General features: G+C 29.4%; 1 protein-coding gene across 1 annotated transcript in view; it reads right to left on the minus strand.

Annotated features, from left to right (window-relative positions):
- Positions 1-3707: 3707 nt before the first annotated feature.
- The window catches only part of LOC117179779 (nephrin-like), a 628567-nt gene continuing 604900 nt past the window's right edge, over positions 3708-27374 (minus strand). The window contains exons 12-14 of the mRNA XM_033371879.1: positions 19731-19955; positions 16535-16698; positions 3708-4613 (exon numbers count right to left, since the gene is read on the minus strand). Coding sequence (XP_033227770.1) covers positions 4248-4613; positions 16535-16698; positions 19731-19955 — 755 coding nt within the window. The 3' untranslated portion in view covers positions 3708-4247. The remainder of the gene's footprint in view (positions 4614-16534; positions 16699-19730; positions 19956-27374) is intronic.

Here is a 27374-nt window from a genome sequence, read left to right on the forward strand (position 1 = left end):
CCTGTTTTTAGTCTCAATAATATTTATTATTATTTTATATTATAATCCAGAAGAAATTTCACTTAAATTTGTAGAATTAGGAAAAAGAAAGTTTCAAATTCCGAAAAAAAATTTTTGCAGAAAAAAAACTTTTTAATTCAAACAAATTCATATTTGGAACAAGAAATCTTCCAAATCAGATGAATCCTGGCTTAGAACAGCGAGAGTTTCAAATTCTGACAAATTTTCATTAAAAAAATAAATTTTTTGATTAGAACATATTCAGATTTGGACCAGGAGAAGTTTTAAATTCTGGCAACTTTTTATTTACAAAACAGATGATGATTAAATTCAAACAAATTTAATAAAATTTCAATTTGGAACAGAAAATCTTTAAAATATTATGAATTCTGACGTAGAACAGCAGAAATTTTTAATTCTGACAAATTTTAATTTGCAAAAAACCAAACTTTTCAATTAAAAAAAATCTGATTTGCAAAAAAAAAAACATGTTCAAAATGTTTAAAATTCTGACTTGGAACATGAAAATTTTATAATTTAAACAATTTTTATCTGCACAAAAAATTTGTTTCATTAAAGGAAATACTGATTTGGGGCTGATTTGGGAACACCTGTTCCATTAATCAGAATTCAAATTATTTAATAAAAATTTCCGTTCCATCTAAAAAATTATCTGTTCCGGGACAAAACAATAATTCTTTACAAAATTTCCTATTTCAATGTCATAATTATATTTCTTTACTGTAATTTCCTGTTCCAATTTTAAAAATAATACTGTGAAAATTTTCTGTCCCAAACTCAAAATGATCATTTTTCTCTAAATTCCCCGTTTCAACACAAAATTATCATTCTTTTAGAAAATTCACCCTTTCCAGTCAGAATTAGAATAATATAAAAATAAAACCACTTTTATTTTTCACATTACTACTTTTGATAGAAAAATCCTGGACACGGAATATAATTCTTTGTAATTTCTTGTTTTTTCCGATTGGTTGGTCAGGTTAGACACCCTGATAAAACAGTACATTTTATTCCTCGTCACTATTCGCAAAATACTGTAGTTCTTATTAATCTTAATAATTACTTTTTTCCCAAATAATGTATTACAGTTACCCAAAAATTACAATTCTGAATATAACGTAAAGAAAATTAATTCCTCACTTTCGAACACTGAATTCTATATGGATAAAAAAAGATGATTAAATATTATCTAAATAAAAATTGGCACATTTCTTGACGGAGGAAAACTTTGCAATAAATTGAAAAATGTAAAAACGACCCTAAAATGTGGAAGTATACAATTTCAGACCAGAATTCGACCCATCGGAGAAATCATTTTGTCATTTGTTTTCCTCTTGGCATGAGCTGATGGTGCAGAGGGTAGTCATATTATCTCTCAAATAGAATATATCTAATCTCGTTGATTGTATTTACATTATATACATTTTCGTACCCAAGGCATCAAATTCGATATCCTTGATACGTATTGGTTATAATACACATAGAGCTCGCACACTTCGCAAACCAAACGTATCTTTGTTACGCACACGTCAATTCATCCCAAAACGTATTTGACTTCCGTGCAAACAGTTTTTTATTTACACATGAGAAAAATCTGGATTTTTTAGCTGCTGTTTATGACAAAACCTCGAGCTTTTTTAAAACGAATAATAAATGCAGACTGCCCTCTTAAAAATCGGATGTAAAATATGTAGGAACCTATGTAGGAACCTATGTCGGAAACGATTAAGAATCTTACGTCGTACACTATGGATTGAAAATTACGAGTGCGTTGCCAGAAAGTATGTAGAAAACTAAGTCGGGAATTATAGATGTAGAATCCGACATCGCATAATATTAATTGAAAATTACGTTTACGTTAAGAACGTAGAAAACTACGTTAGAAAATTCGGATGTAGAATCCGACGTCAACGTAAACGAAGTATCATCTGAAGTTGTATACTCCGTCAGAAATTACGTAGCATTCGACGTCGTACACTTCGTCGAAAACAACGCAAAAGGAAACAGAAAGTTCACTTTAATTTAAAATCAGTTAAAACTTAACTTAAGGTATCAATTTCTGATTAACACATTGAACGTCATGGATTAGATCAATAAAAATGAGTGCTTATAGCCATTATATGTTACAGTTTAGATCATTTAGAATTACTGATTAAGTAAGTGGATGTTACTGATTAGATTAAATTCGTCTTTAATAGTAGAAAATAATTCTTCTTTGTGCAAAATTGATGTTTTAGGTTGAGTTTATTTGTCATTAAAATTTCAATTAAAATTGTTGAGAATTCACATTTTTATATTGGAATATCAACTAGTTGGTTACCAGTTAAAATATTTAGTTCACAATTCAGCTATTTTCTCCATAATTGGTTTTTTAATTAAAAATTATTTTATTTATTTGCATCTGAACTGTTTCAATTTTTAATTAAAAATTGATCGTCATTAGTTATCAATTCAACTACCTGACCGAGAATTCAACTATTTTCTTAAAAAGTAATCTTTTCTTGTTAAATTTAATAGTTTTTATTTAAAGTTAAAATGCCTTTTAGTTCAAATATCAAACATTACATTTCTTGTTGAGAATTAAAAACTTTGATTAATTAGTTAGCTAGTTTTTTTGAAATTTCAACTACCTTCTTGAAAATTAATTTTGTTTGTTAAAGTCTCATCATTTTAGTTGAAAATGTATCTCTATGATAGAAAGATTAAACTGATTATTCCCTGTTTAGTTGAAAAGTCGACTTTTTTAGTAGAAAATTAAACTATTTCGTTAACGTTTCATGTACATTATTGAAAATTCATCTTTATTGGTAGAAAGGAAGTCTTTTTAGTCGAAAATTCTTCTTATTTGTTAACAATTTTGTACAAGATTTTTTTAATGAGGAAATTTTATTTTGAAAATTCATCTCTTCAGTCAAAAAATGCCGCTATTTATTTTAAAATTTATGTATTTTGTTAAAAATCTTTTCTTTATTAAAAAAATAATCTTCTCAGCGGAAAATTAATTTTAATTTTAATTTTTTTTTAATTCAACTACATGGTTGAAACATGAATTACTTTGATAAAATTTTACTATTTTGGTCAATGATTCAACATTTTAGTTAGAAATTCATCTTTTTGGTGGAAAATTCAAATTTTTTGTTCCAAACTAATTTTATTTTGGTATAAAAAAAATCTTTCTTAATTCAAAATTCGGATCTTTAATGGAAAATTTTATTTGTTCGAGAACTGTATTTTTAGTGTATGATGTATATTTTTTATTGTAAACATAACTAATTAGTTGAAAGTCGATTTACTGTTTATTCAATTCATTTTTTTCAATTGAAGATTTATATTTTCAGTTCAAAGTTCATCCCTTTGGTTAAAACTTAAGTGATTTGTTTTGGAAATTTGTCATTTTTTTGGTTGGAAATTAATTTTTTTCAATTGAAAATTCGCGAATTCCATTTTTGATACAAAAAGTGATCATTTTTAGTAGAAAATTGATATTTTTGTGTTATCAATTCGACAGATTGGATAATTTAAAATGACTGATTCAATCTTCAAGTCAAATTGCCTAATTTGAAAAGTTCCTTTTGACTGATTTGTCAATCGTCGAATTGGCATTATTTAAATCAGTCAAATTTGACTAAAAATCAGTCTAACTAATTCATATATAGATTGTAATAAGCCAGTTATGCAAAAAAATTTGATGATGAGTATATTTTTACGAGTTTCATGATTATGTTCACACACCATTCTAAGTCAGGACATTGTTAATTACGTCCGAATCCACGTCGTTTCTAACGTAGTATCCTACGAATTTTTTATGAGGCGGGCTAATGCTGGTACATTCCGAAAAGCTTTGTACTATCAGCAATCCAGTTAGATTAGCTTTGGAAATTTTAGAAAAAGATTTAAAAATTAATTTTGAAATTCCGATTAATTATCTATCGTTCCATATTATTTATACATCAGCAACTTCTTATCAAAATTCTTCTTTCATGAACATAACTTTTGTATTAGAAGATTCCTAAACAGAATCTACTTGAAATCACTCGCATCAGCTCAGGTAGTAATCTCGATGACGTCATAGCGTCTCGAGAACCCATAGAATGTCATTAAAAGAAAGTTCACTCTTTTGAGAAACACTAGACTTAGGTCCCTATTTGGAAACGCGAAATAGATTCGACGCGACACGGCTATCAGACGTAGTACTCATTGACGTTGAGCGCGTCGGAATCCCGACCCTATACGCAACTTTCCTGAGTAGAAATCAAGGGGGTGCGAACCGTGACGACCTCTCGAGGATGGTGCTGTTTCCCGATGATGGTGGACTCTTGGAGGACATTCGATCTGACTGGAGTGCCCCCGGTCAAGGGTGCTCCAGCCAAGTCGATCTTGGGCGGCCTTGCATTGTGATCTATACAGGCGTAGACCGTCGCCTCTTTCGTGTAAGGCTTACCACCTACGATAACTCCGAGGCCACTTCCATAGCCCGAGAGGTTTCCGAGTGCAGCCATGCTATTGATGCTCGATAGTTTTGATTCGGGTGCCGTTGAGAGCGTCGTAGGTCGCGTTAGACACAGCTCTGCATATGTCACCTCGCCAGCCAACTGAAACATTAAAAATATCGAATTTGTTAGTCAAGGAATCTGTATTATTATCAGAGAATAACAATAACAGAAATTCTTAAAGTGCTTTCAGACTAGACGGAACTATGAATTAAAAATGTTGTAAATTAAATTATTTCTGAAAAGATCTTCTCCTTTACACCGCTGAGAATCAAGCCACAGAACTTCCGATTGCCGGATGGGTTATTTTCCTATGGGCTACCAGAGATATATAAACAAGAATCCTTTTTCAGAAATATACACATTATTTTGATAGGTGTTACAAGTCAAATTTGGCCAGGAATATGTATTATCATCAGACCATAAAATAAAGCCTTTACGTCTTTTCAGACTGGATGAAGCTATGAATTAAACATTTTTATATTAAATTTTGTCTGAAAAAATAGCTTCTCATTCGCTACATAGCTCCATATAGTGTGAAAATACATTAAGAATTTCTGTTATTATCTGAGGATAATACAGATTCCTTGTAAAACTTTACTTCAAACACTTGGAAAAATAATGCGTGTATTTTCGAAAAAGTATTTTTGTTTCGATCTCTTAACCGCTTAATAAAAGTACTGTTATTCGATTCCCAGTGGAGCATAGGAGATCTTTTTTCTGAAAAAAAAATAATTTTGAATTTGCATGTATCTCTTTAATCAGAATCGAATGGTGTCAAAGCATAAGAGTCTAATTCACAAATATGAACTTGTTCAGAAGAGAAAAAAAATACTCAAAAATTGGATTATGATTCTTTAGACTTTAGAGTATGTGTCTTACTATAGCATTGTCAAGTCAATTTGAGTACGTTCGTGTGATCTATGACTATATATGACTATAACTTTGTGAAGATCTTCGCCTGGGTTCATTGCTTGAGAGATTGCTAAGCTATTTATATTTTAAGTAGTAAAGCTAAACTAAGTAAGACTAAACTTACTACACTAATATTTTTTCTTTCAAATCATATTTTTCCAGCGTGAATATTAACATGACCTAAAATTTTTGAAATGTGTAAATCCTCTTTCAAATCTTTGCTGATATTCGGTATGAAACGAAAATAATTGTCAACTTAATGATGCCAGAATAAAATTTGAAAATCTTATGAATTTGGTTTAAAATAACTGATTTCTTGTGAAAAACGTGAACATAAACAATTTTCGACCAAATACACTAGCATAACCAAAAAATCGTTTAAAATTCTGAATTGTGTTCAAATTTTTATGATTTTTATTTGAAAATGTCAATTTTAGATACATCATTATGGTGTAACCTAAGAATGTTCTAAAGTTACATGGTTCTTCTTTCAAATCTTATGGTTTTTTATACAAATATCAACTTCCGATAAAAAAGAAAAACTACTGAAATCCTAAATTGTTCAAGTTTGTAAATTTTGTTATTTTAAACAGAAACCATTGGATTTGAAACTGATAACTTTTTTATAGAAAAATTTCCAATTTAAAACACCAGTTTAATAACAAATTGTTATAAAGTTGTGAATCTACTTTTAAAATAAATTTTCATTTAAAATACAAATAAAAAGAAAACACTAACATTATGTAATATATCCATAAAAAATATCAATTTTTTTTAACTCATGATTATTTTTGCATGGATACGCCAATTTTTGATTTAAAGTTACAGTTGTTCACAAATTTAAATTTTCTTTAAAAAGATCTGGTTATTCTTTAATATTTGAATTTGTTTTTAATTGAAAATATCAATTTAAAGAGAGAAAAAACACTAGCAAAATTCTAGATTATTCAAGTTCATAAATTTCATCATTTTTGAAAAAAATCATTGGATTTGAAGATCATGACTTTTTGTTTGCAAATACCAAAATGTCCTATGTAAAGCGATCATGAACTTAATTTTTTAAGTAGTTCTAAATCTTCTTTGAAAAGAATTTTTTTAAAGAAAAGTAAAAATTCCAAAACAAAACACTAACATAATCCAAAATTTCTAAAGGATTATATATCACTTTAACTTATACTGATTTTTGTATGAAAATGTGAATTTTCTATTTAAAATTATAACGCAACCTAAAACTGTTTACAAATTGTAAATCTTTTTTGAAAAGTTGTGAATCTTCTTTAAAAAAAAATTAATATATTTCTATATGAAAACTGAAATAATATCCACGTGTATTAAATCTAAGCCTTAGCGCCTGCGTCGCGCAATGCTGTAGACCCTGACATGATAGGACCAGCAGAGAGAAAAATTAACATAAATAAATTATTGCTTTAAAGAAATTACCTAATTAGTAAAATTCATAACAATCCTTGGAATTCCCCTAAAAAAAGTTTCTCGAATTAAGCATTCGAATTAATCCACGTGGAAATTTCTTGAAATCCTCTAAAATTATAAAAAATACCTTGAAATCTGCAAAAGTACCCTAAGATGTTTGAATCTATAGGAAGTCTTTTTAAATGATTGAAATCAATAGAACGTTTCTTGGAATCTTTTGAAATTCCCCAAAATAATAATTCAACTCTTTTGAAACCTATTGAAATTTCTATAAAATGATATGGAATAATTAAAAACATACTTAAATATTAAAAATCTTTTGAAAACCCTTGAAATTTTGTTAAGCTCTTAATAATTCCTTTAGAGCATCCATGAGGTTTACTGGAATCAGGTTTCAAAAAACATATTTTATTAATGAATGCCCCGCAATTACAATAATTAAGAAAACATAAAACATTCTCAAATAAATCATCCAGAAGTTATAAAAACCCTCGTCAGAAAATACAGAAGCAAATCAAATAAAAATGCGTGAAGGAAGGAAAGCAATTAAACCTCTTTTTCTGATTCGTAATTACACTTGTTTTCCATTTTCCTTTCATAATTGAATTTCACAATCTATCGAGCTTCTCCCCTCGAACGTCTGAGTTGTAAAGCCGAGTTATAACCTCGGTAATCATCATAATGAAGCAGATGAGAATTGCATTCGATCTAGATAAAGTTTTCTTCTACCTTCACGAGTAGTACTTAACCACAGAGTTCTCGTCGTCTAGCGCCCTCGGCGATAAATTGAACTGAACGAAATAGTAAGCAAAGTTTTCAGCGAGGCGACATTGGGACTGATAACGAAGCTGCAAGGAAGGGAAATCAAGAAAAGACGCTAGATAATAGGCAGGATGAATGAGAGAACTGCCGTATTGATGCAGGCACGAATCCAGAGAAGGGATCGAAAAATTGTATACACACTGAGGTAATGACTAATTAAATCGACCAATTTCTCTATTGTTATGGTTCTTTTTTTCTTGTTAGTTTACCACTGTCACTGCTAAAGTATCATTCAAGTTCTTTAACATGAGAAAGTATGAAATGGCAAGTGAATCCACTTAAATAGGTATTGCTCAGGGGAGAGGAAGACTGCAGAAAACCATCATTTGAGTTCAGCCAGTTTTCCAAAAGTCGAGTTTGAAGGAAAACTTGAAAATTTAAAGTTTTGAAAAACTTAAATTTCACCCTACCCATTGAATTAACTTCAAATTACACACTCCACATTAGTTAAAACGCAGCTATCACACAACCTGGTCCTACTTGCAGATGCTCACCCGTCCGAGTACTACCCTTAATTGTTAAAAAAATTCTTTGAACAAAAAAACAAACAATTGGAATCGAGATATTTTAGAGACGAATCTAGGGGTGTTTTTAGTTTTTCGATAAGGCTCTTAGATTTTTTTACAATTAATTACATAAGGTTCAAATCCCTATCTACAGGTACACAGAAAATTTAGACTAAACTACAAAAATTCCGAAATCGTTAAAAAAATTGTTTAAAATTGAGATATTTTTTGGAGACGAATCCAGGATGTTTCTAGTTCTTTGACACGAACATTTGTTCAAAAAAATGAATTACATAAGTTTCAAATCCATACGTGTCAAACTTCAAGGTTGTGACATCTGGACTCTTTCCGAGTCGAGATTTACCACGCAGCTAATGGAAGTGGGAAATTACTGAATGTATTATTTTACATATTTAGCATTATTTTATGCTGGCAATTTCGATTCACGCGTTTAGAGCGCGAGAATTCTTTTATTAGTAGTCAAATTATCAATATAAATATATCAGAGTACATTCAAAAGCAAAAACATGTTTCTTGTAATTGCCTGGTTAAATTGAGAATTCAAGTAAATTGAAAAAATTAAGAGAATAAAAAAAATCTAATAAAAATTAGGAAAAATTAATAAAAAGTCAGGATAAATTCAAAATGAATTTTACTGAATTGCAAAAAATATTTGAAAATATTTGAAATATATTGAAATAGTATAAAATTGAATGGATTCTATAATATCTGGAGATATTTCCTAATGTCCTGCAAAAATTATGAAAATAACTATTAAAATCCTTAAAAATGATAAAATCGTCGAAAATCCTATAAAATCTATTGAAATATTTTAAAATATTACAAAAACTTATAGATCTTTTAGAATCGTTCTATATCATTAGAAATTCTATAAAATTCTTTTCAACCTCATGAAAGTTTTTTTTAATTCTTCATAATCTATCAAATACTTGGGAACATCTTGAAATGTTTTAGATGGCTTGAAAAGTCTTTGGAATCTTTTGAAATCTTTTGAAACTCTCTAAAGCTTTGGAAAATGCCTTGGGATAATTGAATATATCAAAAAACATATCAAACTCCTCAAAATCTCATTCACATTTTGAAATAAATTTAAATTAAGATCTTTTAAAATACCCTAAAATATTTTACATGATTTAAAATCTTTTTAAAGTTGTTTGCATTTTCAAAGTTTTTGAAAATTCCTTAGAATTAAAAGAAATTTTAATACCTAAAATGGTTCGAAATCTTTTGAACATTTTTTAAACTTTTGAACATTCCTTGAGACATTTAAGAATACCCACAAATCTTTAAACTAATTTGGAATCACTTTCAGTTATTGAAATCTACTTCAATGCTTAGAACTCCTAAAAAACATCAAGAATCACGCGAAAAAATGTGGACAACCACCATAAAATTATTCTTTTGTAATTTGGAAAAAGATCTTCTTAAAAAAAGAATTCTAAAAAGCAACAGATTTTGGACAAAACTCTAAATTTCTTCGCTGAATTCTTGGGTTCTTTCAGGAATTCTATACATTAACTTGATTATTTGACGTTAAATAGGAATGGAAATATCATTTCAATCCAGTACTTTATAATTCATTAGAAATATTAAAATAAATTGAAAATTTCTTGGAAAATTTAAAAATATCCAAAAATCTATTAAATTTTATAAAATTTTTGGATGCATCTTCAAAGATTTCTAAAATCTACAAAATCTTACGAAATACCTTAATTGTTGTAAAAAGTTCTTTTGAAAAATATCAAAATATTATAAAATTCCGTGATATTCTATGAAATCAGACGATATTTTCTGAAATCGTGCATGATTTATTGAAGTACTTTGAGAGCTTTAAAATCCCTAAAAATTATTTAAATCTTTGGATACCTGATAAAATCGATTGGAATATTTAAAAATATTTGGATGTTTAAAAAAGATCTTCATATCTTTTAAATTCTTTGAAATTCAAAATTTCTTAAAATCTTTTAAAATATCCTAAAATATTTCAAATCCTTGGAATCCCCTGAAACTCTTTTAAACTCTTGAAAATTCCATGATATTTTTGAAAACAATATAAAATCTTTCGAAATCTATTACAAATTTGACGAAATCTTTTGAAGTACCATAAAATATTTCTAAATAATTCATGAAATTGTAGAAATAAGTACAGACCTGAAATTAATATTCGTTCACCCATGGGTTAATATATAGGAAGGAATTTTATTAAAGCGATCTTTTATTTAAAAATACTATGACGGCTTTATCTTAAAGAAGTGACTAAAAAGTTTTTCAGGAAAAAAAGGTATCAAAAGTTCACTTATTACTCATGACAGTTACTCAAAATTTTTTTCATACGAATTCGCTAACTTTTGAATATCTCTTTCAAAATCGCTGACTTTTCCTTGAATTTTACTGACCAGCAAAATTCCCTAACTTCTTCCTGATTTTCAGGTTTTCCCTCACCTGCGGCTATCCTGGAAAGTTTTGTGGGAAAGTTTTGCGTTATTCCACTCCTAGTGGATACTATTGTTTTGAACTGTCCCTTATTCCCGAGTGCTTTCCTTCTTCAATTTTCCCACAGTATATTATTCCAGTAACTTCGACGAACGGAGAATCTACACTTCCACTTTCGTCGCCTGGAGATATTGCACTTCGTGCGGGTCATTGAATAAAAATGGATAAGTGGCATTGGGAATGGAGTTTGAAGTTCAAGCCGAGAATCGGAAATGGAAGCTGTCGGATTTTCACGAAATTCCTCTTAATATGTTCCTAGATCAACATCGATATTAAATTCTCTTCTGTTTGCCAAACTTTGGCGAATTTAAATTCTCAGCGGATGAATTTTCCGAAGATAAATTGGATATTAGTAGCTGGATAGTTATTTAAAATCAAGATTTTTTCTCGAATACTAAATAATAATTAAAAAATCTTCTGTACTATTTAAAGATTCGCAATTAAATTCGTTTCTCAAAAAGAGACATCACCACTAAAATATCAATGTCGAGAAAAAAATAAATATAATTGATTGATTATCCCCATAAAGATATTATGCCTGTAAAAAATTTACTAAGTACGTGCATCAATTTTAATATTTTATTACGAATAGTTTGATAAATACATATTGTTATTTGTTAAGAAAAGAAACTTGATATTTTGGAGAAATAAAAAGAATGTGGAGGGTCGATTATTTTCTCTAAATAATAAATATCAGTGCAGGGTGTCTACCTAAATACTGAAAAAACTTTGAAAATTCCATTGTTTTTTCAAGTATTTCTACATTTCTCTAAGTACTATTTTTCTTTACGAAATCATACAAATTTTAGGGGACGCATTTTTTACACAATTCCGAAAGTAATTCTTACCAAAGCAGCAAAAATATATTTCTTGAAAGCGTTGCATATTATTTCAATTACTCCTTTAATCATCAATTGGTCTATGGTCACACCTTAATTAACTAAATATATCTAAAGATCAGAAAATTTGAAAAAAAGAAATAAATAAACAATAATTTTGTGAGTTTATTCTAAACAATGTTTATCAGTCCTTATGAATATACAAATGTGTAAAAATAGTACGTTTAACATTTGAAATTAAAAAAGTAACTTTAAAAAGGGACACATAACTTCTTTGTGTTGCAAGGCTTTTAGACAATTTATCATTAAAGGATATTCTCAAATATACTCATATTATCCCTATCAAGGAATTAAAGAAATTTATAATATTTTTTGTATTAGAGTCTATAAAATTCATAAATAATTCAAATTTTGTCATTGGTACTTGAAATTTATTGCATATCAAACATATTCATATTTTTAATAAAATATTTATAATATTTTCCGACGATTAGTGAAAAAGATAAGTAAAATTATTGTTCTATAATTTAATGTTCCAATTCTTTCTTCAGAATATTGAATTACTTTTTCTTATTAAACCAAAAAATTATTAATTAAACTAATTGATTGAACTAACTCACACACACATAACTCAACCACAAAAAACTCTCCAATTGAAATTTTATATTTACTTGTTTCAATGCTCTGTTCTTGAATTTTAAACTAAGTATTTGAAATAATAACAATCCAACCTTCACAAGTTATGAAATGGACTTTATAATGTGTTTCCTGATCGATTTCGATATTAAATTCTCTGATTGCTAAATTTAGGAAAATGTACATTATCACAAAGAAACTGTTGCAGAAAAGTACGGGTATTAGTAACTTGATACAATAATTAAATAAAAAATTATTCTGAGTTTAGAATACCAGATAATGATCAAAAATCGCCTTTTCCATTTGAAGAAATTCTATTATAAATTAGATGTCCTTTAAAATTACGATGAAGCTTTAGCTGGAGATTGAATTAAAAAAGAAAAAATAACTTGGAATTGGAAAATATTTCACATTTAAATTTCGAAATTGAAAATCAAATTTTTAACAGATACAAGATGTAAGGTAATTTTCGTTTAAATTTTCGCGCCTAATCTCAATTCTCAATACCGCCTGCATTTTTGATAAGAGGCTTATTACAGCGACTCCCGCCTTGCTTCAATTAGTAAATTCTTAGCAGATGATCAGATGAGGCGCAATCCACCTATAATAATTTAATTTGAGTTATCACGTGATGCGTAAAAGAGAATCGCGCGAGTAAAAATGCTTCGACTTGAGTTCGACTTGGTTATGACTTGAGTTAATCTCCAAGACATCGATGCCTGGCTGCATCTCAAAACTGAGTCGAGACATAGGCCTTTTTCTTACTTTTATGGCCAAGACAGGTAAAATGGCGTTTACTTGTTTTAAGTCGAGCCTACTTTGGCAAAGACGACGTTCAGTTGACTCAAGGCGAGCCTTGTCTTGTCTGATATTATCGAACCTTTTTTGGCTCATAAATGAGATTAAAATTGACAAATGGAAAATTTGTAATTATTAAATTAGTTATTTTTAATTTCAAAATTCAGAAGCGGCCGGAGTGGTAGGAGGAGTGAGGGTAGGAGGAGTGAGGATATGGTCACTCGCATATGCGGTGGGAGAAATGGGGGAGGAGAGTGGAAGTGGAAGGGAAAAGTGGTACAGGAGGTGAAAGAGTTTGTGTACCTGGGCTTCTTGTTTTGTAGAAATGGGGGAGTGGGTGATCATATAAAAGAGAGAGCGAGGAGGGCAAATGTGGAGATGAGGCAGGTGTGGGGGCTGGGGAAGAGGTTGTTCACAGATGATTTTAAAAGAAGAATGAAATAGTTTGATTCGCTAGTGATGAGTGTCTTATATTACGGAGTTGAGGTGTGGGGTTGGAAGGTAAGTAAGGAGGTAAATAGGGTACAGGAGAGGTATGTAAAGTGGATACTGGGGTTGGCAAGGAATACGCCGAACTATATTAGCAGGAGGGATACAGAAAGAATGAGTTTAGGGATTATAACAGGGAGTCGAGCGTGTAAATATGAGGAGAAATTTTTGGAAGACGGGGGAAGTAAATTGGTTAGGGAGTGTTGGCGGGAGAAGAAGAACAGGTGTAGTGGTGCAAAGATGGAGGTGGAAAGGGAAAGGTATTTTAGAACGAATGGATTGCAGATGGATGAAGTTAGCAGAATGCAGGAGGAAGGAAGGTATATGAGTTTATTTTAAAAGAATGGAATGAAGAAGGCAGAAGGAGAGGAAAAAGAGAAGGCAGAAGAAGAGGAGAGAATAAGAGAGTCAAGGTATAACGAAAACTATGTGTGAATTATGGCAAGGGAGAGAGCGCAATATTTGTGTAAGAAAGGAGAGCAAGGAAGTCAGGAACTTATAGTGAGAACGAGGTGCGGTTGCATGGAGAATTATAATAGGTTCTGGCTTTCTAGAGAGAAGAGAATGTGTTAATTGTGCGGGAAGGGGGGTGTAAAATTGGAGCATTGGTTGCAGGAATGTAAAGAGATGGAAAGGAGGGGGATAAGCATGGAGGTACTGTTGCATAGAAGGGGTGACAAAAGTACAGTAGCATGGGTGAAGGTGGTGTTAAGTAAGATAGAGAAGAAGAGAAGGAAGGAGGAAGAGGAATGGAGAAGGAAAGATTGTAAATAGGAGAGGAAGTAGATGTAAGAGAAATGAAAATATTGTGAATAGTAGTTAAGTATTAAGTGTTAGCCGCGGAGACAGAGGCTGGTACTGCGAGGCATAGCGACAAAAGAGCGAAATGCGTGCGAGGCGAGGCGCAGCGAGGAAAGTTAGGTTATATATATATGTGTGTGTGTGTGTGTGTGTGTGTGTGTGTGTGTGTGTGTGTGTGTGTGTGTGTGTGTCGCATAAAAATACGAGATATACGAGATTGTATACAAGATTGTCCTGATTACCGCTCTTTCTAATTTAGCGGTCTTTCTTTAACGCCGCGTGACGAGTTCTGATTCGACAATTGGAAAAATCGTATGGTGATAGATCGCCAGGTATGAATCTACAAAAAAGAATTTGTGGCAAAAGTTTAGTGCGATTATCATTCAAAAAATGCAATGTGCAACTTGGTCTTGCAGCGGGGTTTTTATCGGATCAATGCCGCCGAATAAAAATCAACATCTTCGCTCAAGCGAACATCAATTCTCTCTTCGAATAAATAGAAGGGGAAGGATTCTGGAGTTCAAAGTCTAAGAAAATATCATGTTCGTTCATTTTTTGGAAATTGTAAACGTCTAGCATTTTGGGATTCCAAATCCTCCCCATCTTCAACAAACGATGCGTGCGCTTGATTCAGGTATTTCATCGAAATTATCTATCAGGGTATGATTTTTTTGCTTAAACTCGTCAATTTATAGTATCCGCCAATTTTCAGGATATTATAATATTTTGTATTTATTTGTGACATTTTAATGTGCCATGGTATGATTTTTCTGATCTCGAAAAATTATAATATCCGCTAATTTTGAGGATATTATAATATCTTCTGCTGCCTTCTGCTTCTGCTGTCTCTAAAATATTTCAATGTGTCAGGGTACGATTTTTATAACTTGTCCAATTATAATATCCGACAATTTTTAGGATGTTATAATGTGTGTATCGTGCTACATTTTTTAATATTTTAACGTCTTAATTAAAATTTGATCTGGTATTATGTGAAAACTGATACTGTGTCAAGAAAGTTTGTGTCGTAGTGTGATTGTTATCTGAATAAATCTCGTTCAATTTTAATTTATATAATAGTCGCAATCTAAGCCAGATCTCTGTCGTTATATTTGATATTCTTAAGCAGAATTGTGTTTGCTCATTTATTTGAAGCATTTTACTGATTTTAAATAAATTTAGGGTCAATTTTATTCGTAATTTTCATTCTTTTTTATTTCATCAACAAATGTTTATTATTTGCATGTAAATGTTTGTGAACATTTCAGAAAATTATATTTGAAAATAATGAAATAAAATTAGATTGTTAAAAAGATAAAAATACTTTATTTTGAAATTAAATTAAATCTGGCAGCTTTCAATTTGGAAGTAAGTTGATATCCTAATGAAAAAATGTATTACATAAAGTAACAAATTGAATTAGGTTTTGAATAGAAAATCTCCTGTCAATTATGTTAAATGAATCTTTTAAATAAGGATCTCTGATATTTAAAAACCTTAAGTGTAAATTTCTATAGCTGAAAATCAAAAGAAATTGAAATGCCTGATCCGAAAATTTTTAATTTGTGAACTTTATAAATTTTTGAAGGTTCTAATACTAAAAGAATTTCATTGAAACACTTGGCAAAGGAATATTAATTTGATTATTTATTGAAAATTCAAAAAATTTGGATAAAAGTCATACTTCTTAATTGAAAATTCGACTTTTTAAGTGAAAAAACGTACCAAAGGATTAAGAATTCAGTACTTTGGTCAAAACTTTATGTATTTTGTCGAAAATTCGTCTTTTTTTATCGAAACCCAATTTTTTTTTGTTAAAAATTACTTCTTCTAATTGAAAATTGAACTAAAAATTTAATAATGTTTAAAATTTAAATTTAAATTAAAATTAAAATTTTTTCATCAAATTCATTGTTTAAGACATTTAGTTGTGTGATAGGATGACGGTGAAGAGTTGAGTAAGAGGAGTGGGGTAGAGGAATCTAGAAGGAGTAGGGGTGGCAAAGTATGGCAGGGAGAGGTTTGAACGACATAATGAACTTCTAAATAGGCTACGAAATACTTTTTTATAGAACGCGGTGCTATTTCGACTTTTTTTTTTAATAGTAGCAAAATAGTATATTCGCTCAAAAAGTGACAACTAGTGGCAATGGTGTGGTGAGCCAGAGACCTGTTATTATTATAAGCCTTGTCTATAATTTTTAACAAATTTTCTTAACCATTTTTTAAATAGAATTAGGCAAATTATTGTAAATTTAATCATTTCACTTACCGGTAACGTTGGATAATTATTGTATTCGTTGTGCGTATAAGTCGGTAAGCTCTGTAGGTGATTAGACTGCTGGACTGGAAGTGAAGTTAGTGGAAGCCCAACTGGAGTATTTTGAGTCGCTAATGGAGTACCCGCTGTAGAGCCAGTCAGTTGATAATCTGAATCTATCAACAAAAATAGCAAGTGCATTTAAAAAAGCTAAAGTAAAAAAAAATAACGCTGAATTTAGTTTAAAAGCATTCTATTTTTCCTGAAAGTGCGGATATGGATATTAAAAAAATAAATGAAAATTGAATTCAAAGTACTTTAAGAGTTTTAGTATTATTATTAATTACAAAAAAACTCAAGTCTAATGGTGAAAAAAATTTTTTGATTCTCAATTTTTCAAACTTCAGGTTGTCTAGTTGTTTTCAGATTTTTTAAAACGAGATTGAGATTAAAAATAATTTCATTTTTCATAGATAAATTTTGAACCAAGCAAATTTGAAAGATTGCTTCTAATTTGAATACGAATAAAAAAATGTAAAATGTTTCTTATCTTAAGATTAATCCAGATTCGCGGTACCATTTACTATGTTACAATAGACTTTTTATTAAAAGTTTACGTAAATCGATTTGACAGATGCGGCTGCAAAGGGGAGCACAGAGAAATCTTAATTTCTTAAAATAATTCAACAACAATTAATTTGTATACAAACGTTTCGCCCAATGTTTGACCTAGAATTCTATATCAATATGTGTCCAATATTTATTTTAGAAAAATATGATATTCTTAATTATTCAAAGTTTTAGTTAATCAAATTTTATGTTTAAAAAATCGATTATTTCACATGTGCTGATCTAATATACAAATATCTATGTATGCTTAACATACTTAACCAAATAGTAAAAAATTCAAACGAGAAGATGATAGCAACAAATTCTTACTATTTTTTACAGGAATTTACGATATCTTGAATAGTTTTAACAAAATTTCATATTTAGTGTAAGAAATAAAAATGCAGATATAATAAAAAGATTTGAACACAGGAGAAAACCTAATTATTTGGAATCATTCAACAATAATGCATGTTTTATTCCGGAGAGTAAAATATATGTCTATAAAATCTGTTGGAAAATGAATGATCGATTCCACTTCAAATTGAAATAAAAAAATCTAATCGAAATTCGAAGTTTCAATTGAAATATATGGCACCATTTAGAAGAATTAAATAATAAATAAATTTATACAAATTTAAATGATTACTATTCAAAGAATCCATTTATTTTTTAATATTTATTAAATTATTATTTAAATTTTTTAATTTCAATTAAATGAGTCGAGCGTATCTAACTTATTTTTTTCCAATTGCCAAAAACAAAAACATCTCCGATGCCAAAAATCTGCCAAGTTCAACTAAGTATATGAACTTGTGCAATCAAAGTTGGCAGAGTAATTTAGAAAAAAATATTCATATTGAAATATATAATACAAATTTTTTATAGATTTAACTACCGACTGATTTTATTACAAAATTGCTAGATATGTGTACGCATGTATGAGAGATATGGGGTATATTATAATCTCACCAAATTTTTAATGTCCAATATAATATAATATCTAATATATAATATCTAATATATAATATCTAATATAGCTCTAATACATAATATCTAATATAATATAATATTTTATAATGTCTCGTATTTTTCGAATTACAGCTGTTTTTTCTTGGGATTTCTAATTTCTGGATTTGTTAGTTGTCAACATTTTTAATGCAAAGTTGTTCAATTTTTAATGCATATTTCTGATTTAAAAGTGTCATATTTTAAGCGAATTTATTTATAACTAATTATTTAATCTAGGTCCTCAACTTCTACTTGAACTTTCTGATTCCTGTGTCAAAAAATATGTGGATTGGCATCCGAAAAACTTGAAGAATGGTTTTTGAAATTGGTTAAAACTTTCTGTTCTCTTTTTTGAATCGAAAGGATAACAAACAAGCCTTATTAGTTCGAAAATTATGGCAAATTTTCCATATGTGCAATTTTTATTAGTTTACAATAAAAAATTATATATACATTTCTTTCATTTACAATTTTTTCAAAATCTGCGAAGATATGTTTTTTGGATTAATTCGAATTTTAAAATTTTGAAAAAGTTGAATATATCGAACCTGAAATTTCTTTAGCTTAAATTAAACAACATGTTATCATTTTGATTTTTCTTTAAAAAAAGTTTTCCTGAACTAGGAATTTTGGGATTTTTTCTCGTGATTCTTAAACATTTTAAAAACATCGTAACATTTTTTTCTATGAAAGAAAGATAATAATGTGTCTTTTTAGTTGAAGCTGAAGAAATTTTAGATTCGACATATTCAACTTTTTTCAACAAATTTTGTATTTAAGTCAAACAAAAAAGATTTTTGCACATTTTAAAAAAATTTGAAATTAGTGAAATTTTTTTACAAAATATCTTATATTTTATTATGATTTATTATTTTAAAAAATGTGTTGAGGAGCATTTTTGATAGAAATGCACTGGGTGAAAAAAATGAGGTGTAAAATAACTTGCGGAATGCAATTCATGACCGAGTTTGGATTTCTGTTCTTGAAAAAATTAGGCATTCAATTTCAAATAAATTTATGCAGCCCGATTTTTAAATATTTGTTTGCTAACAATTTATGTTAATGCAAACAGCGAGAAAAAGTAGATTTTTAAAATTTTTATTTTGGTATTTTTTGTCTTCAAAGTACATTTTTGCGTTTAAATCACTTTCTTTTATTCACAAAATTATACTCGATCATAAAAATTTCTTATCTGATATATTTTATTAATTTTATAAGCAAATACCCAGTGTGGATATTTAGAGAAAAGAAAAATAGTCTTTGTTCCTAATTTTGACAGAATTACTTGGTCAGTGATGCTGAAAGACAAAACTTTGCGATTCAATATTTTTATCAAGTTTAAAAACAGATCATATAAATAAATGCACAGTGTGGGCATTTAAAGGCAGAAAGAAATCGTTTTTCCCTTAATTTTCATTAAATAATGTTATCAGTGATGTCTAGTGATGGGATCACTGTTCTGAAAGCCTTAAGTTTATAAATTTGAATGTTTTTAATAACCCTTTTCTGATAAAGTGATTACCCGAGAAAGTTTCCTTTGTCGTTAACGTAAAAGGGATTATTTTCTTTTTGAGAAGCAATTGCTCACCTTTGTTAGTAGGAACGACGTCTGGATTTCTGTCGTCAGCATCGTAGAGGTCCTCAGAGCTCGGCACCGTAGCTTTTTTAAGCGGCAAGTCACCGGGTCTTTGAACCCGTCTCTCACTCCTGACTTTGAGGGCAGCTAGTATCGTGACGGTGACCAACAAGAGCGCGGTTACGACCCCGATGAGGACTCCGAGTAATGGTGTTATCTCAAAGGGCACAGGTGTGCCTGTGAACAAAACGCGCACTGCTCTCGTGCAAGAATTTCTTTACGCCAGGACACTATTATTTCTAACAGGACCGATTCTCTCTCTCTCCCTCTTTTCTATTTTCTATTTTTTATCCTTTTCCCCTTTTCACTCCACTTTTCCTGCGTTTTTCATTGAACTAATATTTTAATTGCCATCCGAACCAATCGCTAATTGCAATGCACATGACGCTAATTTTTCAGTGAAGCGCAAACACTCGGCTCTTTTACTAGCAGACCGTGCTTTAATTATTCGGACGATTTCAAGAACTTTTGCTTTGAAAGGATTGAACAAAATTATTATAGAAGAATCTCGAGCTGATGGAGAATTCAATCATTCGAAGTGAAATTTTTCTTTTTATGATAAGCTTTGTCTGAGTGAGTTATATTATAAAAAGCAGTATCGGCAGTATTCTCATAGTTTAGAGGGTTATTTCTTAGAGAGAAAATAAAAATTTATTTGATGCAGTTGTTTTCTTTTTTGTAATAATAGAGATGGTTCAGTTAAGTTTTCGAAAATATACTAACAAATGCACTTAGAGCATTCTTACGGGTATTTTTAAAAGGGAATCTACAATATTTAATAAGCAATTTATACCGAAAAATTAAATAGAAGTTTGAAAATTTGTTTTTCATATCCTTAAAATGTAACTATGTTTTGAAAGTGTGAATATTTGCACATTTCCAAATGTAAATTCTGACGACTTCAAAAATAACTTCATCTTGAATATTTCAAATTTTACATTATGACATGTTTCAAGCTAAAATTGTATCACTTTCCTTTCATTTTAAAATCAGATAATTTGTCAATTATTCATTTTTAAAGTTCTTTTTGATTAAAAATGGTTGACAATAAAAGAGCTTAAGCTGAAAATGTTTCAAACTTGAACACAATCAAAGTGAAACCGTAAAAAGGAGAAGGGGTTAATGGACCCAATTTTTGGGCACAGGGCAATAATTTCCTTTTTTTCTCTAATGCCATTAAAAATAAAAATATACTCTCATTCAACAGAAAGTTGATTCTCATTTTTTCAATATTTAGAAGCATTTAATTTTTTTATTTAATATAATAAAATCCAAGCTGCAAATTAGGGCAGAATAAGATTTAGTACACTTACAATTTATACACAGTGATTTGTGTATAAAATGAAAGCTTTTAACACTTTAGAATTGATGAATTCTACTTAAAATTCCATCAAACTGAAAAATTTGAAAATTTTAGATTTTATAGATTGAGCGATTCAATGTGTTCTCGTTCTGAAACTAAAAACCCACGATATCATTTTCACTGCTTTAAATTGAATAATAAGTCCATCAACATATGTTTGAAATTATATCATTTTCAGCAATTATAAGTTAAAGGCATTAAAAGAATAACGCTTTCAAATTTTGTTAAACTTAACACTTTTTTATATTGGAAATATTATTATTTGTATTTCAAAATGTTTCAAATTAATAATTAGTCACCTGTGATTTATAGATAAAAATTAAACAATTTCACTGGTAAATGCAAATTTATAGCTGTTTTTTATACTGTTGAATATATTTTAAAAACTTTAATTACTTCAAATTTATTGGGGTCAAAATATTTTATAAAGTTTCAATCGAACTTGTGGAAATTATTTCAACTGCTAAGTTCTTTTAATTAAACAGTTCAATGTTAAACTTTATTATCTGTAAACTTTTTTATTTTGAATAGATTAGTAATAATGAGGTTATGGAGACATCAAAATGCAACAATTTAAAATTAAATGTTTGAATAATTAATTGTCAAATTGTTATCACATAAAAATTCAAAATCTTCGTTCGGAAATGACAAGAATCATGCAATCTAAAATGTTAAAGATCCGAGGTTTTCTATTTCAAACTATAAAGTTTTAAATTGTTTAGCTATAAATAAGCTTAAATTGAATAAAAGCGTTTAGTTATGAATCTATGAATTTGAAGTAATTTGATAATAGTTTATTAAATCAAAAGTATAGATTTGTTTATCTACTAAATTAAAATAAAACAGCTAAATTTTTTGTTTAAATATCTGGAAATTGTATAATTTTAAAGAGATTTAGAATCGACTTCTATAATCAATTTTATTATTGTTTAATTTTTAATACTCGAACAAAAATTCAAATTTAAAAATGTTTAATTAATTTACATTTATAGTTTATGAATTTGAAAGCTTTTCTACAAAAATTTTCCATTTTAAAATGTTTCTAGTTTTGAGCTGTGTGAGGCTATGAAACTGCATTTCCAAATCATTTAAATCAAACATGTACGTTTAAAAATATAGGGGACGACTGAAAGGACCTGAAAAATAAAATTTCCAAAATTGGAAAATTTCCATGTCGAAAAATTCACGAATAATCAAATTCTTGACTAATATGTTTCCTCATTATAAAATTTTTAATTAATAAAATTCCTGAAAAATAAATTTTCTGGCTGGAAATTCCCAAATGAAAAAAATCGCGCATAATAAATTTTCTGGTGTAAATTCCCGAATAATAAAATTCCCGACAGAAAATGGCTAAATCATAAAATTCTCGAATATCAGAAATGCATTTTTTGATGAACAAAACAAAATTAATTATATTATAGTTGTAATCATTTAATTAATTTTATCAAGAACATAAATTCAATTATAAAAAATAGAATAGGTCTACTAAAAAATCCCGAAAAATAAAAATTTCCAAATTAGAAAATCTAGAATAAACAAATTCCCGATAAGAAATGCCGAATTACAAAATATCCGATCTAGAAATTTACCAAATTATAAAATTCCATAATGCAAAAAATTGAAATTTTAATTATAACGATTTCATTAATTTTATAAACAAAAAATGTTAATGATTTTAATTCGGTAATTTTATAATTTGGCACGCTTATCTCGGAAAGTCTAAAGTTCGAAAAATTTTTTAATTAATTTTATAACTATGCATTCTAAAATGAAAGATTTCGTAATTTAAAAAGTTAAAAATTGATTATAACGTTTAAAAAAAGTTGAAATTGAACTGATTTTAAATTGTATGACATCACTTAAAATAAAACTTGTGATATTTCAAGTGGTTGCAAAGATTTTTCTTTTAAAAATTTATTATATTCCCAGTCAAAAACTAAATCCGTGGTCATTTTCCGGTGGATCGCAAAATACACGTGATTACATTTTATCTTGTAAAATTAACATGTCTGATGAGACAAAGAAATTGATAAGAGATTCTGACACAACCAATATTCTTATTACAATTCCGTCAATTTAATTTTTTTTTTCAAAATGACCAATGTCATTTGCTTGTTAAAACTTCCCATACCACGTGGAAATAGAAGCGATTTTTAATCTCCATTTTTACATCCCGTGTGGAAATAGCCCGGGTTAGCCCTGGTACAACAAGGTTTCTGGTCGGGGACTGACCGGGCTATGTTTGTTTTTTAAGAGCCTAGCCGTGCGCTGGTCGGATACTCGCTAGGCAAAATTAATGCATTTAATTAAAAAATGGATGCGTATACCCGCATGGATGTTCCGCGCGTGAAAATATATTGGGCGAATATCTTTTTGACACCACGAATTTTAAGGTTTCATGAGTTCAGACTTACAAACAATGCAGGTGCAATTGCAGAATAGGGGCGTCATCTGTTTTTTGGCTGGAAAAACAGTATTTTTCTGCAACAATTTATTAGAATCTTTAATTGAACAATAAATGAAGCGATTTTCCAGACAGAAGTTAAAAATTATTGTTACTTTTGTTACTACAATATCTCAAATATGGATATGTCACGATATCGGAATTATCATATTCAACTCACTGTTTAGGTGCTTTTAAACATCGAAACGGCCAGAAACACTCCTTTGACAGGTCCCAAAAATAAGTTGGTCCAAACCCTACCCTTTTCCAATGGTTCGTGGGGGCGGAAAGGCACCCATATAACTAGTAATAAGAATAATATTGGTCAAACCACTACCCATTTCCAACTTCTCGTTAAATATGATCATTATGATATATCGTGACAGACCCATATTTGATACATCATAGTACCAAAAGTACTAATAATTCTAAATTTTTGCCTCATCAAATCGATTCATTGTTCAATTAAAGATTCTAATAGTTTGTTACAAAAAAAATTTTGTGTCCAGCCAAAATAGAGGTGATGCCCCTATTCTGCAATCTAAACACAATGCATTTTGTGATAAAAATTCGATTACACTTTTTGGTAATTCGGACTTTTTTTTTAATTCTAAGTTGCATCTTTATGAAAAATTTAAAATGTTCAGAAAAAATTCACATTTTATATAGATCTTAAACGTTGTAAGATAGTATAAAACACCTAAAAACCAAACCTTACACGAAAGTTAAGAAAATCGTATTAGTAAAAAATTTTCAACATTCACGATTAAATTTCTGAGATCCTTCGTTAAAAAATTTAAATGTTCATAAATAATTATATTTCCTGTCATTTTAAAAAGTTGTAAAATAGTCTAAAACGGAAAAAAAAACAAAATAGCACGCGACGAAAAATTGTAATCGATTTAAATTATTTGTTCAAAAAGTATTTTTATAATAATAAATAATTAGAAAAATAGAAATTTAAATTTGGTACTTCAACTTTTCTGAACTGTAGCTTATCAAGATGGCTTTTTCAACGAATTTCAACTTGTCGGTTTAGCGCAGTGGTTGGCATTCCCGACAGCTAGGCGTTAGATTTAGGTATAGATATGTAGGTTCGATACCCAGTAGCATTAAAAAATCTATTTGTAATATAATGTTTAAAAATGTAATATATGTATTTACCCTAAACAGGACTATTAATATTTAAAGTCAAAATACTCGCAATCATTTAATATGTACTTTTTAAATCTTTTTTGTCTCTCAACGACTACGTGAAAATAGTTAATGTTGCCTGTGTGCTGGGCGTGTGGAATTTCATATATTAATATGCTTCAATTCTACAGTGAAAAAGAATAAAATTGATCCTCTAATTCAGTGACTGATGCTCTTCATACAATTGAAACTCGAATCATTTAAATCTAGTAAAGCACCAATTGATCTTGCCCGGGCGACGGTCGGGCTCCCCGGCCAGCTCTCGGCCATGCTTCATGGCCGGATGCTGGTCAGCGCAGCGTGACGATGCTGGTCGGATTCCGACCAGAAACTCCGGCCACAGCCAGACTTAAATTCGAACTCCCTGGCCAGCTCCCGGCCTAAAACCGGGTTCTCCAGCCGTATACTGGCCAAACCCCAACTTAAATTTCCACCCGGGATATTTTATTTCACTTATCAATTCAAAATGTCAATAAGAATGAAAGCAATCTCCAATATAACTTTCCCCTTAAGTCTTATAAAAATTACTACTGAACTCGAATAAAATGAAAGGAGCAAAATAAAAATGCACTTTAAAAACAATACCAACTTCTTTTACCAAGTTTCTAGCCAAGAATCTTACTACATTTTCCACTTTAAACTGTCGCAGGTATTCGATACTTTGGTAATGGAAGAGGCTTTCTCGAATCCAATAGGATGATTTTTTTAGACCGCATCATCGTGGGGAGCTTTTCACTTGCATATTAACGACACGAATGTACCCGGTAAAGGCTGGGATGGATTCTGGATCCTTTTGAAACCCGATATTCATTAAATACCAGCGACGGTCTTATTTATAAAAGTGCCGTCCTGCTAGTAAATCCACTCACCGGCTGCACCCCCGATTCTCTTTATGAATCACTAACTATCGCGTTGAGGACGACGACGAGGTTTCTAGTGCCTCCCACGCAAATCAGAGCGCAGAGCAGTCTAAGTCCAAAGAAACGACGCTACGCGACGAAATGTGCATGTTCTCAGCATACAATTTGCTCAAATTGTACTAATTACCACTCAAATTCCATGGAGTATCCATGGAATTGAAATTTTAGACTTAGGACTAACTTTAAGGATAAAAATAGTGTAAATAATATCACCAACTATAAAAAATAGTGTCAAAATAGTGTCATACAATTCTTAAAGTATTAGAAATGAAAGTTCAGAATTCCTGAAAATAAAACGAAAAAACCAAAATTGGAAAACCACCATAAAATGTTCATATTGAAATTAAAAAAAAAAACATTTTTTTCTCCTAAGAAAGAAAAGAAAATCATTTTTCTCCTTGGACAAAAATGAAAAAGATGTAAGAAAAATGAGAATGATCCGATTTCTGTCTGTTTGAGTATTTTTTATTGTAAATTATTTATTTGTTTTCGTTTGCCTTGATAAGGGTGCTGCATGAGTGCCGAAGCGTTTGTATTTAATTTTTACAGATGTTTCTTTGTTGTGATTTGATGATAATAAAAATAAAAAAGACGAAAGAAATGAAAAAGAGAAGAAAAGGGATTTGGTTGGTTTTCTTCTCATTTTTCTTTCTTCTTTTGTATTTTTTCCAAAAAGGAAATTTTTTTTCTTTTCTTTTTTAGGGGAAATAAGTGTTTTTCTTAATTTTTTTCTAATTTCAATAGGAACATTTTATAGTAGTTGTCCAAATTTAGTCGATCGATTCTTGGTTTTATTTTTAGGAATTCTGAACATTAATTTAGTTATTGGACGTTCAATCGAATTTTGAATTTGATTTTAATCTCATTTAGATGTCTTTAATTTTTATTAGAAATTAACTTCAATTCTTATTTAAAATGGTATTATTGAGTCTATCTAATTTCTTATTTGTTTATCGCACGCTTCACAGTCTTTCATTTTTATCTCACTTTTGCCACTTAAATGCGTAGTAAATTAATAGAACCTAATAAGTAAATCTAATTACTTTTGGTTGAATGTACATTATTTTCGATTGAGAAGTTAACTACCAAATTTTTAGTTAAGAATTTATTTTTTGCGTTTTAAATTTTATTGTTTTATTTAAAATTTAATTATTTTGTTGAAAATAGAAGAATTTTGGTCAAGTATTACTTCTTAGTTGAAAATTCTACTTTTTGGCTCAAAATTTCATTAGCTTGATTGACTTTTTTTGTTATTTGACTAGCAAATTTTTTTACGATTAAAAATTCAACTATTTTGTAGATAATTCATTGCTTTTGTTTAAAAATTCATCCCTTTTTTAGAAATGTCATCTTTTTTATTGAAAATGCAAGTTGTAGTTAAGAGTTAATCAGTTTCGGTCGATAATATAAATTTCCAGGTTAAGAATTTAATTGTTTATCAGAATATTCGTATTTACAGCTAGAAAATTCAACAATTCTGTTAAAAAAATACACAAATTTGGTTGATTTCATGGGTTTTTAATTGCCATTCATATCATAAGACTTTTAAATCTCAAGATTATTTTTAATTGCATTATACGAGGGTAGTTCAATAAGTCCTTAGAATGACCAACATATGGCGCGCGAATCGCTCCAAATCATCTGTTTTCAGTCAGCACCACTCCCGACTAGAT

Source organism: Belonocnema kinseyi, chromosome 9 (genome assembly GCF_010883055.1).
Source record: "Belonocnema kinseyi isolate 2016_QV_RU_SX_M_011 chromosome 9, B_treatae_v1, whole genome shotgun sequence".
Classification (NCBI taxonomy): domain Eukaryota; kingdom Metazoa; phylum Arthropoda; class Insecta; order Hymenoptera; family Cynipidae; genus Belonocnema; species Belonocnema kinseyi.